The sequence below is a fragment of the Temnothorax americanus genome, unplaced genomic scaffold, assembly GCF_048541705.1.
Source record: "Temnothorax americanus isolate GAGA-0224 unplaced genomic scaffold, ASM4854170v1 Scaffold2, whole genome shotgun sequence".
Taxonomy (NCBI): domain Eukaryota; kingdom Metazoa; phylum Arthropoda; class Insecta; order Hymenoptera; family Formicidae; genus Temnothorax; species Temnothorax americanus.
The window spans coordinates 8,571,843-8,592,854 of record NW_027509338.1 but is presented as its reverse complement, the minus strand read 5'-3'; the positions used below and the strand labels follow the sequence as shown (position 1 = coordinate 8,592,854).

At 40.1% G+C, this 21,012-nt stretch overlaps 2 protein-coding genes across 4 annotated transcripts in view; one reads left to right on the top strand and one right to left on the bottom strand.

Annotated features, from left to right (window-relative positions):
* The window catches only part of Sev (receptor protein-tyrosine kinase sevenless), a 34,514-nt gene extending 13,833 nt beyond the window's left edge, over window positions 1–20,681 (bottom strand). Inside the window, exons 1-4 of one of the 3 annotated variants that reach the window (XM_077405507.1) lie at window positions 19,345–20,681; window positions 8,637–8,696; window positions 2,042–2,101; window positions 1,785–1,875 (exon numbers count right to left, since the gene is read on the bottom strand). In XM_077405507.1, the coding sequence (XP_077261633.1) occupies window positions 1,785–1,875; window positions 2,042–2,101; window positions 8,637–8,696; window positions 19,345–19,506 (373 nt within the window). In that variant the 5' untranslated portion in view covers window positions 19,507–20,681. The remainder of the gene's footprint in view (window positions 1–1,784; window positions 1,876–2,041; window positions 2,102–8,636; window positions 8,697–19,344) is intronic. The other 2 variants (XM_077405508.1, XM_077405509.1) reach the window with 2 other exon arrangements.
* LOC143896901 (cAMP-dependent protein kinase catalytic subunit beta) lies at window positions 6–1,691 on the top strand. The gene is made up of 2 exons (XM_077405057.1): window positions 6–332; window positions 546–1,691. Exons 1-2 carry the CDS (start codon window positions 6–8, stop codon window positions 1,263–1,265), a joined length of 1,047 nt encoding a protein of 348 aa, XP_077261183.1. The 3' UTR covers window positions 1,266–1,691.
* Window positions 20,682–21,012: the final 331 nt, after the last annotated feature.

Below are 21,012 nucleotides of genomic sequence, written 5' to 3'. Positions count from 1 at the left end.
CACGAATGGTCGACACGGAAAGAGAACGAATGTTCAAGGAATACAACGAGATCCTGGACGGCCTGAAGACGGCGTTCATGGAGAAGTGGAAGACGAAATTGGACGATAACGCGAAGGTAGACGACTTCGAGCGTTTCCGAACCGTCGGCACCGGTGCCTTCGGCCGGGTCATCCTCGTTAAACACAAACCGACATCCACGTACTACGCCATGAAGATTCTCGATAAAGCGAAACTGGTGAAGACGAAACAGGTGGATCACACGCGTAACGAAAAACGTATCCTGCAGTCCATCAACTTCCCCTTCATGGTCTTCATGGAGTTCTGCTTCAAGGCAAGGGTCGAGAATTATAGTAACGACATTGCTAATTCATCGAGTCTCGCAAAATATAGCCTGATTTTCTAATAAACTTATTTTTTTTACTGCAAGGATGGAAAATTTAAATATAAAGATGGAAAATTAAATTATCCATGCATTTCATACAAATATTCAAAATTCTCGTAAAACAGACGCGTAAACATGCTCTACTTCAATCCCCGTATCAAGGATAACTCGTACGTGTACATGGTGCTGCCGTTCGCGCAGGGCGGCGAGATGTTCACCCATCTCAGGCGTATGGGGAAGTTCGACGAATCGCTGGCGAGATTCTACGCCGCTCAAGTGGCCCTAGCCTTGGAATATCTGCACCACTGCAGCCTGATCTATCGGGACCTGAAGCCGGAGAACATCCTGATACAGAACTCCGGCTACATCAGGATGACCGATTTCGGTTTCTGCAAGATGGTGGACGGTCGCACGTGGACGTTGTGCGGCACCCCGGAATATCTGGCGCCGGAGGTGATCCTGTCCAAGGGCTACGGCAAGGCCGTCGACTGGTGGAGCTTCGGCGTGCTGATCTACGAGATGAACGCGGGATACCCGCCTTTCTACGCGCACGATCCAATGAAGATTTACGAGAAGATTGTCGCGGGCAAGTACAAGTTCGCGCATCACTTCGGCGAGGAATTGAGAGACATACTGAAGAACATCTTGCAAGTGGATCTGACGAGAAGATACGGCAATTTGAAAGACGGTAGTATGGACATCAAGAAGCACCGCTGGTTCCAATCTATCGATTGGATCGAGATTTATCATCAGAAAGTGCAGCCGAGCTTTATTCCTCATTGCAGTAACAGCGGTGACACTAGCAATTTCGATCATTACGACGAGGTCCCGCTCGAAATCTCCTCTTTTGATCAGTACGGTAAGGAATTCGCGCATTTTTAGAAATAATGCTGGCAAACCAACGTAAAAAAAAATAAGAGATTAAGGTTTGATTGTGCGTGAGAATATTTTGAAGTATCTTTTACCTAAATCCGGATTTAAATTAGTTTACGATAACAATAATTAATCAACAATATTCTTTAAGCATATGAGAACAACGTGTATAATAGCATGTAATAACGTAGAAAGAGGAGGAAAGAACGAGAAGTACATAAGTCGAGATAATGTGCGTTTTTTAAATTTATATATATTACCTCTTTTCGCGTAAGTGTTCCGTGTATAAATATAATTGGTTGCATAGAGTGGTATTTAACTGTAAGTTTGAAGCATTCTCGTCTTACGTTGGCAACAAATAAAAATGTTTTTTACTCTGATAAGATTTCTAATAGTAAAAATTAATTCTATATACTCATACGACATATAAATATATTATATATTAGGTATACTACTGTCGAATAATTTGCGCGTGATTTATAATTTTAAATGAAAGACACATCAAAGAGCCGAAAGATACACAGTTACCTTTGAGCTGCTGGAAGTAACGATTTAACGCGTCATGGCAGCCCAAAACGCAGTACAATTCTTTCGGCGGTAACAATTCCTGCGTTCCATTCTGCGAACATACATCGGACTAACATTAAGCGTTTGTCTTTCTAAAATTAGGAAAATATATTACGTAAAACGGCCATGCGGAACACTACGTTACGAGCATAGCGCGGCTTTACGTAAGTTTCCCCGATAATAAATGTCATAAAAATAAAAATGGCAGCGATACTAACGCAAACAGCCTGGCAACTTGTGTCTAGCGCCTGTTCCCATGCTTCACAGCCTTTTGTACACTGCAACAATAAGCATAAAGATAAGAAAACGACAGTAGAGACATCCTGATTCACGTTTTCGTAAAAGGAGTGAATCCAGTCTTTTTGTATCTTGCAAAAAATTGAATCTGGACCAAGAATGCAAAGAAGACAGTTCATATTTGATCTTCTTTCCTGTAAAACGTGAAATAAACACATTGCATCCTATTCTTCTCATTGGTTTCTTCTTGCTTAGAATCTAATTTAAATTTTTTCGAACAGCGTTTTATTGTTCTCGTGCAAATTTAGACTTTGTTATTTATATGTTACATAATATTCACAGATAAAATATCCTTAAAAAATAAGTGAGATAAGTACTCTTAGCTTGTACGACAAACTTTTAGGATTTTTCGCAGATACAATATTCGCGGTTATTTCATCCGAGCATAAAACGCTCCAAATTGGATTTGTGGAAAATCGATCTGTCCGGCGTGCATCCTTCCGCCGAAGGCCGTCAAACGTTCTGACAATTCGCTAAAATACAGCTCCGGAAGTGGCCGAACAATGGGTCACATTATCCGGAGCGAAGTGACATAACTCGTCGTGCCGCTACGCGGCGAAACCGTAATTTTTCGTATAGCCGCGTCCGATCTCGGCCTGCGTGGCACGTGTCTCAAGTAACGCCCACGTTCATAAGACGCTCGTTGCGTGGTACCATGTCGGGCATGGATTTGCGAACTGAAGTTTAACGCATTAATTTTCTGCACGAGAGGATGTGGGCATTTGTCGTCGACAACAAGGCAGCTGTATAGCCGAGGACGCGTACGGCTCAGCTTCCATCGCGCCAATACACAGTTGTTTATCTTGCGGTTTCCCGACGCGACTCTTTCGGCCACGGTATATAATCTCTCGAAAATAAACCCCAAGAGAAGACTCATTTATATCAGATATAAAAATATCTAAATGCAAAAACTTTTCTGTAAGTTACTTCATAATGATTTAGTTGATATATATGTTGAGTGACACATATTGTTATATTGATTTTTGTATTAATTTAATTTCTTCACTTAAAATTAGCATTATTGAATATTACTGTGCATACAAGGGTAAATGAATAAATTACGATTAAATATTAATTACGAAAAGTGAGTGATCAAAGGCGGATTGAAGGTTCTGAACCCACTGCTCCAGCTTTGCTTTAAATTTGTTCTTTTGAACATAAGGAATTTCTTTCACAATATACGGAACAGAGATATGTAAGTGTCATTGAGTTTTAAAAAAAAACAGAGTAGAAAATCCATTCAAATACAATTGGAAGTATAAATATACAGGAGCGACTTGTCTCGAGTGCCTCGAGTGCAGACCTCGATAAATCTGTAAACATTTGGAACATTTCGATCATCGCTGTCACTTTTTTGTGAACTTGTGCAACTAAAAGATTATTATTTAATTTCGTAGCTTTTATCGTAAAGATTTTAATCGAAACAACACTTTTTATAAAAGAACAAAATCTTTTTCTTGATCTTTACGTTTTCCTTTCGTTCCATCGTCACAATTTTATCGGTTTTAGTAATAAATATAGGTGTAATTTCGTAACACGTAGTGGAAGATCTATTTTAACGTCCGGATACAAGAGGTGCTATTTAGCAATTGGCAGACTGATCGGCACTCCGCTCAGTTCGAGAGGCGCCGCATATAAATAATACTGCACTCGGCATTACGAAATAATAAGCAAATTGTATCGTACAAGAAACCTAATTCCTTGAACAAACTGTGACGTATTTTTATTATTAATTTAATCCCACTATTGAAATTAATTAAAATTTGATTACAAATTAATTTTTGTTAAATATTTTATTCAATTTTAAATCAGTATTGTTTTTTGAGAAAAATGCAATAACCACCTAAAAAATAAAATTAAAAAATCTGTCTGAGATAATGACGGATATTTTTCAACCGATATATTTCTCGTCGCTGGTCTTACATCATATATGTATGTACTGCCAAAACACACACGAGCGAGATGTTTACGAATTCTTTCTCGACAAAATTATAAGTATCTAATTATCTAATTATCTAATTATTAAATATAATAATTAATAATTATCTAAAAGTATATTAAAACGTCCACATATTTTCCACATAAAAGATTGTGTTTAATTACTAAACGTAAAAAATCCAAGACAAAGAATGATTAAAAACGAAGACATGTTCAGACTACTTCGGAGTCTGCTCTCTTAATAATAAACTTATGTTTAATCTTTATTGTTATAGTCTTGATGTTTCATTTCTCAACCGTACGTTAGGTTTCAAGCGCTTACTTTGTATTCGTATTTCAAAAAGATATATAAGTCTTTAACGTGAACTGTGGACGAACTTTCGAGACGTTCGTCGCATTACGCGCTCATAACAAGGCGTGCGCGTACGATGGTGTTCGAGGGTATCACATAGGTCAGCTAGTATGAAAAGTCCGTCGAAGGAAAGGAACCTCCAGCACCAGATAAACGTTATTAATAATCATTTGTGACGCTGAAACTCTACGACATTTCTGGTAAATCATCGAGGCGCGAGTGTCACATCTTAAATCGTACTCGTTAATTTGCTGTCTCAATTAAAATTATTTACGTTAATCGCAGAATTATGTCAACGGTACCTATAGTGAGTTTAATACATTTTAAACTGATGAAAAGTACTCGTAAATCCTGTCGTTGCGTACATTTAAAGTTCAGAGACTGTTTAAAAAGCTATAATATTTAATTTACTTAAATTTCAACTATATATTATATACATATTATAGGTATACAAATATTATACGTATATAAAATGCAAATATTCAAATATGCAAACACATATTTGCACATTTAAATTAAATACAAATGTCCGAATATGTATGGTATCAAAATTTGCCTTACGATTCCAGAAGTCACGCCAAAGCGTATAAAACACTTTTTTTACGTACGTTTTCTTATCGTACGAGTACTCCGCACGCTGAAAAAACTGTTGATTAATGTCTTATCTAATTTATGACCGCCGCGACATCGTTGTACAACTTTTTGCTCTTTTCGATGATTCTGATTAATTTACAGCTTATTTTTAGCAGATTATTATCAATTTATTTTTTTGTTCGTTAAAAAAAATATGTGAGTAATCAATCTTTTGTGAAGTAGAGGATGTACGGATCCCGAGGTTTAATTCGCTGCGACGAGCATCTGGGCGCTTTAATTCGACGTGCCTCATCAAATATAGGTTTTTAAACGATCTAGCTATCCACAATGAGGGTTGACAAAACTATCAGACAGTAGAAAATGGCTGAGCCGAGCGGCTCGGCGCAGCGGCCGCTAATTTCTCACTTCCTCATTAAATCCTCACCGGGTATTATGCCCCCAGCTGGGCTCTCCCTCCACACACACGCGCGGCTCCCCGTAGATCGTAGATCTTCGTTTTACCACGGACGTGCATCTATCTGTCCTCTCCTCGTTTTGCTTTAACCCCATTTACTGACTTTCAGTCTGGCTCTGCAACCATTATCGAGCGGAGAGAAAAAAAGGTAACCGAATACGGCGCCTCGGAACGTCTTAATTCTTTAATGTATTTATAACGAGCTGCTAATTTACATGCAACCGATTACCGGTGTCAGATCTTCCAGTAAATTCTGTTAAAAGATCCTCTTGTCTCTCATCGATTATCTCTGATAATTTTTCACTGTATCTGTCATGTTTTATACATCATTATAATACATATTAAAATAAGTAGTAAAGTGTATTAAAAATTGTAGTATTAAAAATTATTATATATTTTTGTTCATACTTAAAACGCTGTACAATTTTAATGATATGGTCAAATGAATTTCGATTTAAATAATTATGATAATGACAGATATTGCGCTAAATAGTATAGTAAAGCTTTTTTCTCCATTTATCACTTCATAGTAGTAGTAGTTGGGATCTCGTGTAGTTAGTATCTGGCAATCTTTACGTTCAGAGATTCAGGGCAGCAATTTTCAAGTCAAAGTGGCTTCTGGCAGTCACTATCAAGCAGAGACATTTGTATGGATACCCCGCTGGGTATGTCGGTGGTCCTCCACTTTACTACGTTGTCAGACAAACACACTCGACCATCTGGTTTTTTGGCGCACGATACACGGAAGCAAGTGTTTATAGTTTGTTCGTGTGGTTTACGTATATCTCGATACGTACCTAAAGTAGGTACCACGTGAGATGTATCGTAAGAAAAACATTTTAGATTTTTAATCTTTTATTTCTCGAATTTGATTTTAACATAACACACAAATATTTTAATTTAGTTTGATACGTTTTGTTTTTATTATTTGCCGCAAGAAGCACGTTTTATAAATTTTATTTCGAATAAAGATTGCAATTTATTAATTATAAACTCTCCGTAGGGAGATCGGAAGTAGTCATCGACGAATATTTCCGGAGGCGAGCGCAGGGGATACAAGGTTACATTAATATCCGAGAGCGAACCGAAAAAATGAGAGGGCGTCGAACAAAAGAAATTCCAATGGTATTAATTCGTCGTTATCGACCTGTGAAATTACCGGAAGAGACGTAAAGTCAATCCGCTGCGATGTTGGTGAAATGAACGTCGAACGCGATGACAAACACGCACTATACGCCATATCGATTAATTAGATAAATTAACTACGTATATATAGATGGATTTCTACAAATAAATTAGCAATATATATTTTACTTCTTCCTTGGTGCGTATATATAAAAGACAAAACAAAACATTTGCATTACGTTCTGTAGTAATTAAAAGAAACCGAAAGTAAATGGAAAGTAATTCAGGCGCAAGTTAGAAGATAAAAGGTCATATAGAATCGAAAGTTTCATACAAAATAATTTTCTCAATCCAAAGAACGCGATAGCCTAAGACTAAAGTAGGTCGCGCCGAAGCGCGCAAATGTCTATACTAGCTAGGATCGCGCGAAGCGTCTTCCTACACCTACGTCGCCCCAATCCGTTACTCGTACGCGTTACTGGCGACTTACGAACCGTGAAACGAGCCGAGGGAGGAAATCGTTTTAAGCGCAATTCGCGCGGTAATTCGTTTTCCAGGTCCCGCTTCGCAACGCGTGCAACGAACGTCGAGCCGCGCGCGATATCCCGAGCGGCCACGAATACCGCTCATTGATGACCGTGTTTTTTTTTTTCGGAGACACGACAATTAGGCACGCCAGAATCCTTTTTGTCCTCTCTTTATGGAGTTAATTATCCCGCTCGTTCCCTGTCCTGGAGACACGCGTTACTGGATATCCTTCCGGTCCCCTGAGAGTCCTTTTGGTGTTTCACTCTCGCTGGAATGTACATGTTTTTGACCCTTTTGAAATACTAAGTTAACGATAAGATGGAAAGAAAGTAAAAAAAATTTCCTTTAATTGTATTAAGTCTACCTACGGATAGTAAGGCATTTTACTATCTATTCGGTTCTTATAATTTTTGTATAAAATATAACTTTTTGTATGGGAACATCTTTTTCTCTATAATTTTACAATTTTTTATAACTTTACATGGAGAAAAATTCCAAGTTTTTTTCTCTAACAAAACAATTACCTCCATAAAATGTTTGGTTTATTACTACGACGAATTTAGATCCGTCTTCCTCATTATCAATTAATTCTAAATGCAGTCTAATTGGTCTCTCGTCTCTTTCTACAAAAGTAAACACTGACAAAGGATCAGCCGTACTCATTTATCTCGTCGTATGGAACTCGGAAATACGGCACAGGCGCGACTCCAGTCACTCTCTCAATTTCCCCGTTTTTCTCGTTCGCGCACTTCCGTTTCGGGCGGAAAGGAACTGAAAGAGAGAAAACGGAGAGAGAGAGAGAGCGCGACAGCGAGACGGACGAAGCGCGAGAGAGTGAATCCGGAGTCGCACGGTAATTTGGCGACATCCGCCATCGGTCGCACTTGTACGCGATCCAATTTAAAAGCACACGAAGCCGTACCAGAGAGCAAGTGAGAGAAAGAGAGAGTGACCGGGCCATTCTTTCATTCGTACGCGCGCAATGCGCTTCGTACGTACGCACGTTGGTCCCATTCATCGACGGCGCGCGTAGTTTTATTTATTTGCCGTTCACCATCTCCGCCGGCGTCGCGAGTTAGGAGCTGCGGGGGCCCCCTGGGACACCAGCGGAAGTACTTTCATTGTAACGAGGGACCGCCGCGCGGGACCGTCCCTTCGTTTTTCGTCTCCGACGTCCGCACCGGTCATTTGCGTATATCGCACCATCCCGCCAGGACGATTATTATCCCAAACTTTGTTATGTAGTATCGCATGCGACTTTATCCCCGGACAAGACGTACAACCCTTTTACAGAAGCCCAGGAGAAAGAAGCATATCTGTTCCCCGATATCCTTCGTCCGATTTATCAATTATTCCCTTTATATGAATTGTAGGGAATACATGTTCACGCAAAAGCCCCGTGAATACCCCGTATGGTAGCAAGGAACGTGCGAATGGGAAACTTCGCACGGAATTCCAACGGGAATCATTTGCACACCCCCAGACATTCGATGCGAATAATTTGGATACGCGCGTAACTTCTTACCTGATCGATCTTGCATCTCACGCCGCATCCTACCTCCGAGCTCAGGTCGTCCGTTCGATTCTGGAATCAAAAGACACATCTCGTTTTAACCGTGTATAGTGTCTTACTTGCGAAACTTAATGATAGAATGAAATACAGATCATTTCAACACGTTAGATCGTTCATTTTCAAGATACGTGGATCATATTGACATGTCTATACCGTATCTGCGATACGCGATCGTCGAACACGGAGGGGCCGCCGTCGAGCGACGCAAAAAAAAAAAAGAGAGACGTCGAACGCAACGACGCGAGCGGAGCGCGATTATGTTACGCGCAGGGGCGGCGGAAAATAAATTGAATCGCTTGCCGTCTTTAAAAGACGTTAAACTGTTCCATCCGGTTCAATTGACACCCCCGGTGCGCGTGTGTATTTGACGCGGCGCGCCGGAATGAATCGCCGAATATAATAATCGTCAACCAAGGTGCCCGGCCCTCCTCCTCCGCGCCCTCCATCAGCAGATAACGCGCGCGCTCGTTACAGCGGCTGCACCTGTAAGTACGTTACGCATTTCCGGGGCACAGGTGCACGTCCGGCCTCTCGATGGAACCGAGAGTAATTGGAAAAGGCCGGTCGAGCGCGCCGAGAGATCGGCGGCGGCGGAGGGAGAGCCGAGCGCAAGTAGAGAGGGGTGCGAAGCGAACCGTGGTCGCGCTGGTTAGCCGCCATGGGAATTTTGGACGTCGATTTGTTTGACCGTCATCTAATTATCATAACGCACTTGACTACGGAATAGGCCCCACCTGCGGAATGCAAATTCGCATTGCTGGTGAGAACGGTAACCAGTTGAGGGATTTCTAAAATTCACGCGAGGTCGTAGGTTCTCATTATTGTATCATTGGTAAAGATTTTTTTTATATTTGACTTAACTGGCTATCTTTATTAATTATAACGATTGTTTTGCAATAAATTCTTTGCAGTGATTTTAAATAGGATGCTTGTTACATCGATTGAGAAGTACCAAAACTCATGCGGTCGAAATGTCGTGACGATTGTAATTGACCAAAACCAATGGTCACATTATCGTGATGATTAGGTATAATTAATAAAGATAGCCAGTTAGGTTGAATATAAAAAAAAATCTTTACTGTTAATTATTCACTAGCGAAATAAAAGTTATATACTGATTTGGTCTCATTAGATTATATTTTTAAAATATCTGTAAACGTGTGTGTCAACGAAGAAATGAAAAATTGCTTTCCTATTTCAAATTTTCGTTCAAGTATTAAATTCTAAAGTAGCGCCGTCGCATGTTAAATTCGCACGCAGTAATTTATACACGGCCAACAGCCGTAAACACTCATTTATATGATTAGTCGGTCAAGTCGAGTACCGTTACATAAACGGAACGTATCGCAAATTAAACATTATAGTTCTTCACGTTAAAATTAGGTGTCTTCTCTGTTCTTCGCAGAAGCGGCCGTACGAACGAACGTGCGTCTCCCCGCAAACAGCCGTGCGTGTTTTACGGCGGTATACATTTAACTTCGAATTTCCGTAATTGGATAATTACGGAATTGCGCACGGCAAATTACCGCCAACTGAAATTTCCGCGGAAGCGACAATAATAATCGAGAGTTTCGTGAGCGACGCGGATACGCTCGTCGCGTGTTTTCCTCGCGCGTACATACAAATCGCCCGCGAGCAACGGCGAGTTCACCGATAAGGGTTAACCGGGAGAGGGAGATAATGTTTTCGCGTACTATCTCTCGTCTCTTTCGCTCTCTTTCGTAAATGTATCAATTTTACGACGGTTTTTTTTTTTTTTTTTATTTTATTCCTCGCGGCTTTCGTCTCGTATAGCAATATCTTCCCGGCGCGGCGGCGCGGCGGAGCGTCGTTTAACTTTGCGCTCGATTAATCAATCCGCTTCGCGCGTCATCGAGAGACCTCTCGGACGTGTGTTGCACTTCAACGTATTTATTCTTAGGTATATCTCCTCGTCGAATGTGTATTTTTCGCAACGTCGATTTCGTGCCGATATCTCAGGGACGTTACGCCAAGTTCACGCCGATTTAACGTAATCCTATCGAAGCCTAATGTTGATTCTTGTTTACTTCGTCACAAATTACTTCGAATTTTTTCGAGGAAAACAGAGATAATATAGAAAGTAAGTAAAATATAGAGTATTTGAGAAAGCAAATTTTTTTGTTCCTTTAATTTCGACTACAATTTGCATTCTTGATTCGCGTCGCTGCGTAATACACGGAAGACGATGACGTACAAATTATCGTGTCTTTTCTAAAATTTCTCTTTCATTTCTGATCAGGAAACTCTTCTGCGTGTCAAATTATTATTTTTTTTTCATCGAGAAGGAAGCTGTGTGCAGGAAGCAGTTAATATAGGACAGTCGTTTCTCTTGGCAAACAATTCCTAGAAAACGTGTCTCTCTTCGATCGCAAGAGCAATTTGACGGAATGATTCGGCTTCTTCGTGATTAGTTCCCTTCGTCTTCTTCAATTAATTCCAACGGGGCGACCCCTCGTTAACTCGACTTATTTTTTTTCGCGAGTGCTTCCGTTCTCACCGCGAGTTCCAACGACGAGTTCGTCTTAGAGAAAATGGGGGAGACGGGGAAATCACCTGTTAGAAGAACGGCTTTATCTGATCTAAAGTAATCGACTAATGCATATATAGGTGCCCGTCCTTCCGCACGTCCTTCCGTCGTGTCCAACGTCTCCGTCACGCTCGACGACGCCGGCCAACTGTTGCGTCTTCCCGCCGACTCGACATAATCACGAAGACGGAAATAATAGCGGGTGTCGAACACGGAAAGCTCTACCATATACGGAAACGCACGTTCGCCATTCGGTTAAACGGCGCTAGGATTCCATCGTGAACATTCCTGAGCCCGGGAAATGCCTTCCCTCTTCCCATTCCCAATAATTGTGCACGCATATTTCTCATTTGTATTCATGCTGCTTTTTCTTCCTTCACCATTGTTAATTTTTAACACGTCCTTTTGACGCTAATGGACGACAACAGTAATAAAACTGACAGATGTGACTACTTCTTTTAATTATTTTCTTTCTTGTTCTATTTGCAAAACGGAGCTGAATAAAGAATACAGATTTTTGAAAAAATAAAAGATTGCAACACAAGACATGTTGTAATGAAGGCTGCACAAGGACCGAGCGAGCACCTTACGAAATATAGTTGTACCGCGGTGAGAGATTGAAAGGAGCAACGGGGGTACTTGATACCCGCCGACGAAATAATACGACATGGACATGTTATTTTGCACGCCCGCGGCGCGCTGTTTCAAGTTTAAGGTAAAAGGTGTCGAGTTTTTTCCTGCGGTCACCAACGTGCACGGTCGCACGGTGTTGGATGTACACCGGCCGGTGTCCACTCGGTTGGAACAGCGGCCTAAGATTGAGCATTGCCTTCGACGACCAAATCGTCGATGTTCCAAGAGAAACACGGTGTGGGTACGCAAACTCTTGAAGATCACAATACCAAGATGGAAAAATCGTGAAGCCTTTATCGCGAAATGTCATTCGCTACGAACACTGAAGATATTTTAAAATTTCGTCAAAATGTAATAAAAAATCGTACTCCAAAAATTTATGAATATATATAATATAGGGAAAAAGTAAGCAAATTCGAGAAGACTATAGTAATCGTGAGTGCTCGAAAATGCATGGTTTCGTTTAAAAAATGAAGATTATCTTCAAATCTGTGCGGGAGTTATTTGAGTGGCTGGTCTTAAGTGACTCACTCTGTATATCAGAAAGCAATTTTTATATAATCAGAAAACAAACTTATGTATCAGAAAAACAAAAATTGATATCTATTCTTTTCATTTGCAGTATCATAATTTTTTTCAGAACTTTTTTAGAATAATTTAATAGAATATAATCTTTTTATATACGCTTTTACAAGCGTATCATATGCATTTTCTTTACATGTTTACTAAAAAGATGCCGCCGGTGTCATTCGAATGCACGCAAACATTTTCTTCTACGAACCAAGTCAATTATTCTCATATTACAGTGGGAATTGAGAGAATAGACATCGCGATTGAACCTGCAGTTATTAACGTGATCAGGAAGTTCTCCTACCTTCGATTTCGTAATCATCGCGCGCATTTTAATTACATCTGACGTACATTTATTTAATTAGGCTATCTCAGTTGCACGTGACAAAATTCGAAATTATTACTTATATATGTAATATTTTATATTTATTTGTGCAATAATTAGATAAGTATAACAGAAATAAATAAAACAGAAATTTAAATAAATCGATATACTTATACATAAGTATAATAAGAAAGTTGTAGCGTCAAAGATTATTTTTAATTTTTTAAATATCACCAAATGTCAGAAAAATTTTCTTTTACTTCAATATGATATATGATACTGAATTACTATCGTGCAATCTCTCATAAAGAGTTAAGTTTTACAGTGCAAATAATTCACTGGGAATCCTCTACTCGGGATCAATTCGACAATTCGAATTGTGGAAGCGATTAGACATTTATGTACAACCTCTGGCGCGACTAATGCGTCCCGACAAAAATCATACCGGCGATCGTTTTCCGTGAATGAAATCTGCGATGTTGGCGTGGCGTGAATTGAATGGAGCGTAATAAAAATTGAGACGATGACGTCGCCACGACGGGCCGACCCCGTTCAGCCGTACGAGATGAGAATCTGGGTTATCGTCGACCTTAAGTGCATCGCAGCTAATCCTAATGCGATTGCGAGAGACGCTGCCGTCGAGAGGCGCTTCCGGCGCGTCGCCTTCGCGCTCAGCGATTTATATTCTCTATAAGCGAGCGATCTCAGAATAAATAAAATATTAAAACGCACCCCCTCCCCCGCAGTCTAGATTTCTGAGAAAAGGGGTGTCGCCCCCTCGCCATCTCACGCGATTAATCTTCCTCGGTATTTGCTCTAATGCAGCCGACTTGCAGTTGCATACGGGTCTCCGGTCTACCCACATCCATTTTACTAAGTTCGGAACGTTTTCGTGGAGTTACCACAAAGGGGGAAAAAAACCCTCATAGAAGTGTTGAATTGAATTGATGATCCATTACGTTCTGTCGCCGACAGATCAAAGATTTCTATCTAAGAAAACGAAGAGTGAAAATCCCGTTAAAATATCAATGTTTGATTTGTAATGATGTAGGTACTGATCTCATGATTTGTTCTATCGATAAGCGTCGATCTGCAACTCGAAACATTCTATTCCCGTTTAGGAGTAAATAGATTTTTATTACCTTCCTCAAAGCTAGAATTGTACGTTTTACTTGTTCTTCTGGGTTTGTTATTACGTTTTTTAACGCAAACAAATCCTGGGAAATGCGGTGCCAACCGCTCTCAACTGACGTCATCCCAATTAAAACGCGTTATACTACACGTTGACACATATACGTCGGACATGATCAGCCGCGCGCGGTTTCGAGCGGGTAACGAGTGGCAGCTGATGTTTTTAACTTAACTTTTGGCCTTAGAGCTAATTAATAAAATTGGGAAGGCGTCCCACCGTCCATCTTCTTGGATATTTAACAAAAGTCTCATTATTCGCGCACTTTCCCCCTCGACTCGAGAAAACGCTGACTTTCAGCGTCTCTTATCTTTTGTCGAACGCAAAATTGTTTATGTAAAATATTCTTTATACGGTATACAAGTCGATTTCTCTCGCGTTTCTCGCGTTAAAGTGATAATGCGAACGATCAGGCGCGTCACGCGCTTCAGATTTGCGTCACGATTAAAGGTGAAATTCGCACGATTATCGATGCGCCGCTAAGCGAACCCCTGCCGTTGTAGGTGAGAGGATGTGGCCGGCAGGAAGTTCATTGTATATGGCTACACATATAATGTTGCACATGCCGGACGATCCTGCATATTCGACGTAACATCAGGCTCTCGTCGCGCGAGAATCCGGGGAATCTCGTTTGATATATGCTGTATTTTGAACGCTGGGGCGTGTTTATTTGTCTTTTGTTTATGCCAAAGTATCATTCTCAAGATAATTATTCTTCCAGAATTTAAGTTATCTGATAAGAAGAATCATAATTCGAACTTCATCTTTTTAATTTGTGCTTTTAATGGTTTTTTATCTCGTTTAGTCATACAAACAAATTTTTCACATAAGTATAGTTCTTTTGCACGCTTCTATTTTAAAGTATATGCGCCAGTCGAAGACTCAGAAATATTTATGTTCGCTCACAGTTAGTTGCTTAAATTATGTGTTATAATAAAAACGCGATACTGATGTTTGGTCGAGAAATTCGTAACAATTGTTTCTCGTTAATAAGAAGATATATGCTGTTATAGTATAATGTATACAATAAGTACGTAAACAAGTATACGCAGTACGTAAACAAGCATGTGATAAGTGCGTAAATACGCAATAATTACGTAAAAAAGATAAACATCATATATCATCATTACGACAGTTTTTGCGTATTAATAATTAGCTAATATTAATTTAAATTGTCCTTAGTATATATTATAACATTTTTTAAATGCCTAATTAATTAATAATAACAATTTTTTTAAATATAATATATATATATTTTTTTTAAATTTTTATATTTAAATTTTTTGATACACTTTTTTATAGATTCTTTAATCAAATCGTGTATTTAATATTCAAATATGTAATCTTTCAATTAATACACGTGTTTACAAGTTCTTGCTGACCAATTAATTTTTTAAATATTAAATAGTTTAATAATTTCTGTCGATATTCCTGTTTTGACCAGTTATCTCCGTTGATGTTACAACGTATTTAAAGCCGGTGTATTAGACAAATCACATATCCCGAGCGACATCGGAGAAATGAAAAATTATTTATGTTAAGTAGGAGTTATCGTACTGATTTGAGATTTGAACGTCAGGGCCGATGTTCAAGAAGCATGGATGACTGAAAAAATTCCTCATGGATGTTATGCAAGCTTAAGGTCATCTTCTAAGCATCACCCTGAGATAAGAACTAGGCTTATGTATTTAGTATAAATAATACGCGCGCCTGTTTTCACACCATTTTTAACAGACAGACTGCTTTAAAAAATTCAGATATATTTCTCGACGTTAAACGACATTGAACAACATGAAACATGTAAATTTGTTTCGTATCTGAAGCAGGAAAAAATTGTCCCCTCTACTTTCAAAGTTTCTTACATGAAAACACGTCGACAGAATTAAAGATTTTGTAATAGTGCAAGCAATATAAGCAATAAGGATATAGCGCATTGTTATTAAAAGATGCTATATTTATCCACATTTATCACAGAGGTTAAACGTTCGATAACTTAAAGATTGTATAAAAAATTGATTTCAAGTTAATCACAAAATGCTCTTTGAAAGAGCGAATTCTTTCCGGTTTGCACATTTTTTTCTGTCGCACTGATCTTTTAATTGTTATACAACAGGAATTTAACAGTGACGATTATGAGAATTGTGATTAGGGCTTATAAATTATTTCATGTTCCACCTGCAGGAAGTAATACTGGACCAAAACTATTATCGCGTGACCCCGAGCTCTTTTCTTCTCATCATTTGAAGACGAAGGAGGGAAAGATTATTACTAAGGGAGTGAGTTATGCACTATATAGATAAGAGATCGAAGAAAGTGATTTTTTGTGGATCACGCTTCTTTCTTTATCTGGCGGCGCGGCGGCAGAATAATTGATTCGCCAAGCGCGCGAACGAAGAAGGGTTGTGATTCGAGAGTTCGATGACTTATAATATCGCGCAACTGTCGTAAAACTAATTAGTAAATATTAATTTTATCGCTAGTTCGCGCGCGGCCTGCATCTATTCGTCACGAGAGATCGAGAAATAGAATGTCACAATATTATGTAAAACCGCGCGTTAAATTTAATACTAATAATAATATAATTAAAGATTAGTTTAAACGTGCTCATTAAAATTATTTTACTTGCAATCGTTCAAAATTATTTCTCATGCTGTTAATTAATAATTTGTATTACCAGACGTTGCCGATAATCACATAAAAAGCATTTGTTTTTAATTTGATACTTATGGATCTTTGAAATAATTGTCATATGCTCTTGTCGAAATAATATGGAACTAAGGAGAAAATTATCGTTTTGTTTGATATCTAAGGATGACACATAACTGAGAAAAAACCTCCGGATTGCACACAAAGTTGAGCAACGATCTGATACCAGAATGCACGTTGGCGGCGATCTTTTTGAGGAGAGTTAAATTGATAATTGGTACCAATTTCGTTCTTGTCAATTGTCAAACGCATTGATTAAAACCTTTTTCATGCCGAGGCCTTTCGCACGCTGTCGCAATGGATCAGTTTACTTTGCTGCTTGAAAGCGACGAAGTGAAAGTAAAATTTAATGCTGATCGCTATAAACATATAGTCTTCGTAAAATTTGAACGTGCATAATTTTTATCTCATAAAAGTTTCACTAGAAATGTACGACATTAATTATTCCAGAAAACAAAAATAATATACGTATTACGAAAAATGTAATAAAATGCATGCTTAAAAATTTTCAAAAAATGTGTTTATGCTTTTTATTGACGTTTTCGTAATATCTAGAATAATCTTCGTATAAATTAATAAGATTATATTAATTATAAAGAAAAAATAATAAACTATAAATATTTCCAAAAATTCGTATCGTGCATGGAGTTGTGGTGCGCGATACGACAATGCGATCGGTCATATAATTCATGTAATGAACAATAATCCGAGTCGACGAAGGCGGCGCGCGACAGAACGACGTTTTCGTCCTTCTTCGTAAGAAAGGGATTAGATGGCCCTGTATCCGTTACGTGCTCGTCTTTCATCCTCGACGCTATGCTTATGGGCTGCCATGATGCGCCGTCGTGTAGTTAAGTTAATTAATGAATGGTACAGTCCGGGCTGGAGAGTGGACTTAAATTGATACGTCCTTCGCCGCTCGCGCACAGCCATTTTCGTGCCGTCGTCGTCGCTCGGCTTGCAACCGGGGATGCTTAGGACAGTATCAAAGTGCATCGATGCTTTTTTCTTTTGTCCTGAGCATTTTTGACATCGTCATTTCATTTTCGATATTAAGTACCAACGTCCGGAGGGCATGTGAGAATGTATATAGAAAGTAGAAATCGCCAGATAAAGAATTATTAAAATAAATTTGAAATATGCTATGTATATTTTTTATAATGCGTATTATATTTGCATTGATATTTGTTATTTTCCTTGATTATCGCAATCGTCAATGCTGCAAGGTATCTCCCTGCTTAAAATAATAGATACAATATGATGATCAGATTACATTATATTACATTCAATTTCAATGTTAATACGGTTTTTATTCATTTACGTTGAAATTGAATGTAATATAATGTAATTTGATCATATTGTATCTATTATTTTAAACAGAGCTACGCTTTTGGTGAGCATGACGGATAGGATCGGTGCGCTTGCGATATTCAAACGAAAATATCGGGATTCTATCAAGCTTAAGCATGTCTACTCGAGGTAAGTGATTTTCTTGCGCTTCCGACAAATTGACAATTCAATGGGAAAAATTGCGTCACAGCCGCAAGGATACGCATACGTGCGTTGCATCGCCGAGGAATGCAACTAGGTCGCCGGTGCGATAAATCGACTCACCGACATAGATTTTGAATATCACAAAGCGCCAAGATCTTTAAATATTCCTCATTAATTAACACGTCGCGTCGACGACAATACTCGCGCTTGACGTGAAAGCCGATTGGACGGCGAGTAGAAAACATCTGGCGAACACACAAAACGTCATTATACATCTATCGAAAAAAATGAAGAGTTTATTTGCAATAAAATTTATATTTTGTTAAGAAGCAAATAATTTTGTGATTTTCAAGGAATATAAAGTCAGAATTTCAACTCATTTTAGTTAACTTGAAAAGCTATATAATAAGATCAAAATTATTTATAGTACTCCTAAATTAATAGAAAAAATTAATATAAAATTTTTTTATATATTATTTATATTTATGAATAAATATAAGCATATATGTACATCACTACAATATTCAAATATTTCTTTAAATAGAATTAATCAACTGTATTCGATCATCACGTGTCGTATTTATTAATGTTACACTATTATTAATATTATATATCTGTCCAAATTAAAATAATCGTGTCTTAAGAAATGTAACGTACATTTGAACAACAAGACAGTACGGTTAAAGGTAATAGCCATAAATTAGACTGATAAGCGCGAAAAATTTCGTACAGGCCAAAACATCGTGATCAGTTCGCAAACGCGCAACATTGCAGCTTATCAGCTATACATTAATTTCGATACACATCGCAGACCGGAGTCAAACAAATAAACTGTCGCCTCGTTACCAAAATTGCTGTCTATTATCGGTTTCCATTTTGCTCGTGCAAAAAAGTACATTCGCGCCGTTTCTTATCTCAGCGAAAGTAGACATATTCCGCATTGGAATACGCGAGTTGCAATTAAACGTGACATTATTTCTTTGACAATGTTGTCCCAAGAGCAACATTAAGGGTACTATTTTTAAAAATGACTTTCATCAGGAGGAGAAACTGCTTTCCCTAAACTTCAGAGTCTCTTTCTCCCGACACGTAAAACCTTTTAGCGTTATATTCGATTACGCATCAGGTGTCGATTATTTACTCGCGCCCCGATATCTATATAACTTCTTCCTATCGCACGATCGAAATCTCCTACCTGTGTAAAGTCTAGGTCCGGGCATTTGTAGGCGCATTTCTCCTGGAGGGTGGTCGGCGGAAGAACGACGCGGTCCTCCAGATCCTCATCCGGCAGGACGGCGACGGCCGCCCCTGCCAGCACCAACACCTTCAGCAGAAAACATAATCCCGTTCCTAACATAATAACCCCCTCCCCCCCCCGTAGATTCTTGCGCACGAATCAGCTCCCGCGCGATTTCCCGGGTCGGCCGGTTCAGCTGCCGATGGTCATCGTTCCTCTCTCGATCCTCTCGACGATCCGCGAATGAGACGCGCTAATCGAGACGATGTCTCCGCATGGTCCCCCGGCGGATCCTTCGACGACACGTCGCGACGCCCGTCGTCGTAACGTCACGTGCCGCGGAGGTCACGTGCCGAGCGATCGCACATCGGCAAGTGCGTCGGAGTTGCGGACCACAGATTGGCTACTTCCGCTAAATATCCGGTGAAAAATGGCGGGGGAGACCCCAGGCGTCCCGGGAGAGCGCACGTTGCGCAGTTATCTCTCGCGAGGTAGGTCCCAATACCGTTGTCGAATTATATGAATAACAATGGAATCCAGCGCGAGATCATTCGCATCGTCCGAGCACACGCGCGCGGACGCGCCGCTATCAATTTTTCTCGTTATCGCGGGGAGACCGTTTTCCACGCGCTCGCCTCATGGAGCTCTTTATCTCCCCGATGTTGTATTCTCCGATTTTCCTCGCGATGTTTCCCACGATCGAATTACGGAACTGCGGAAAAGCAAATAATCGCGCTGTTTTTTTTTTTCTCTCTCTCTCTCTCTCTCTCTCACGACGGGAACCGATGACGCGCGTGCATCCGGTTGCACCCAAGGCAATGCAACACACGCTATAATATAATCAGTCCCCGCTTCCGCGGTTTCTTTCAATCGGCGAAGCGATCGAGCGATAAGAAACGGGCAACGATCGTGTCGGAAACTGCGTCGATCGAGGAACTTCGTCTTCGACGGCACCAGGCACAAAGTCCACCTTTGACTTTAGCACTGCGAAACTCGTTCTCCAAAAGTAGAGATCCTTCGCGGCAATCCTCCGCGGTGGTCGCAGGATCCTCCGTCACTTTTTCGCCGCGCAGATTCGAGCGCGAACTTCCTCACGTTAGCTTCGCGGAAACTCGCAATTATCGCGTTCGTTTTTTTTTACCACACGCGCGCTCCGGAATTCGCTGTTTTCTCTCCTCGTCGTTCCCGACACGGTCCGCGACGTTCGCGTCACGCGGTTCGAGCCGAGCGGCGCGCAACGCGATCGCGCTGTTCGTGGCCGGCGAGCATAAGAGCAACTGACTCCGAATGGCCACTCCGGAGTCAAGCATCCCCCACCATGCCACGAGCACCCTTATCTTGCCGTGCAGGCGTGCAGCGTGCACTCCGGTTGCGGCCAATTCGCCTCGGCGAAGGTACTCCGCGCGCTTCTGTGTGGGTATACCGCGGGGAGCGCAAGGGAGGAACGATCCGCGGAGAGATCCGAGAGATCCGTCCATTCCATTCGTGCGGTACCGACTAGTAGCTGGCTGGTCAATTGCCAGATTGACCTGTTCTTACTATCCTCGTAAACTTTCATTCATCCATTCGCGGCGCACGTGCCGCTAGCTAGCAACCGATAATTATCTTGTCTGGGGGTTAACGGAC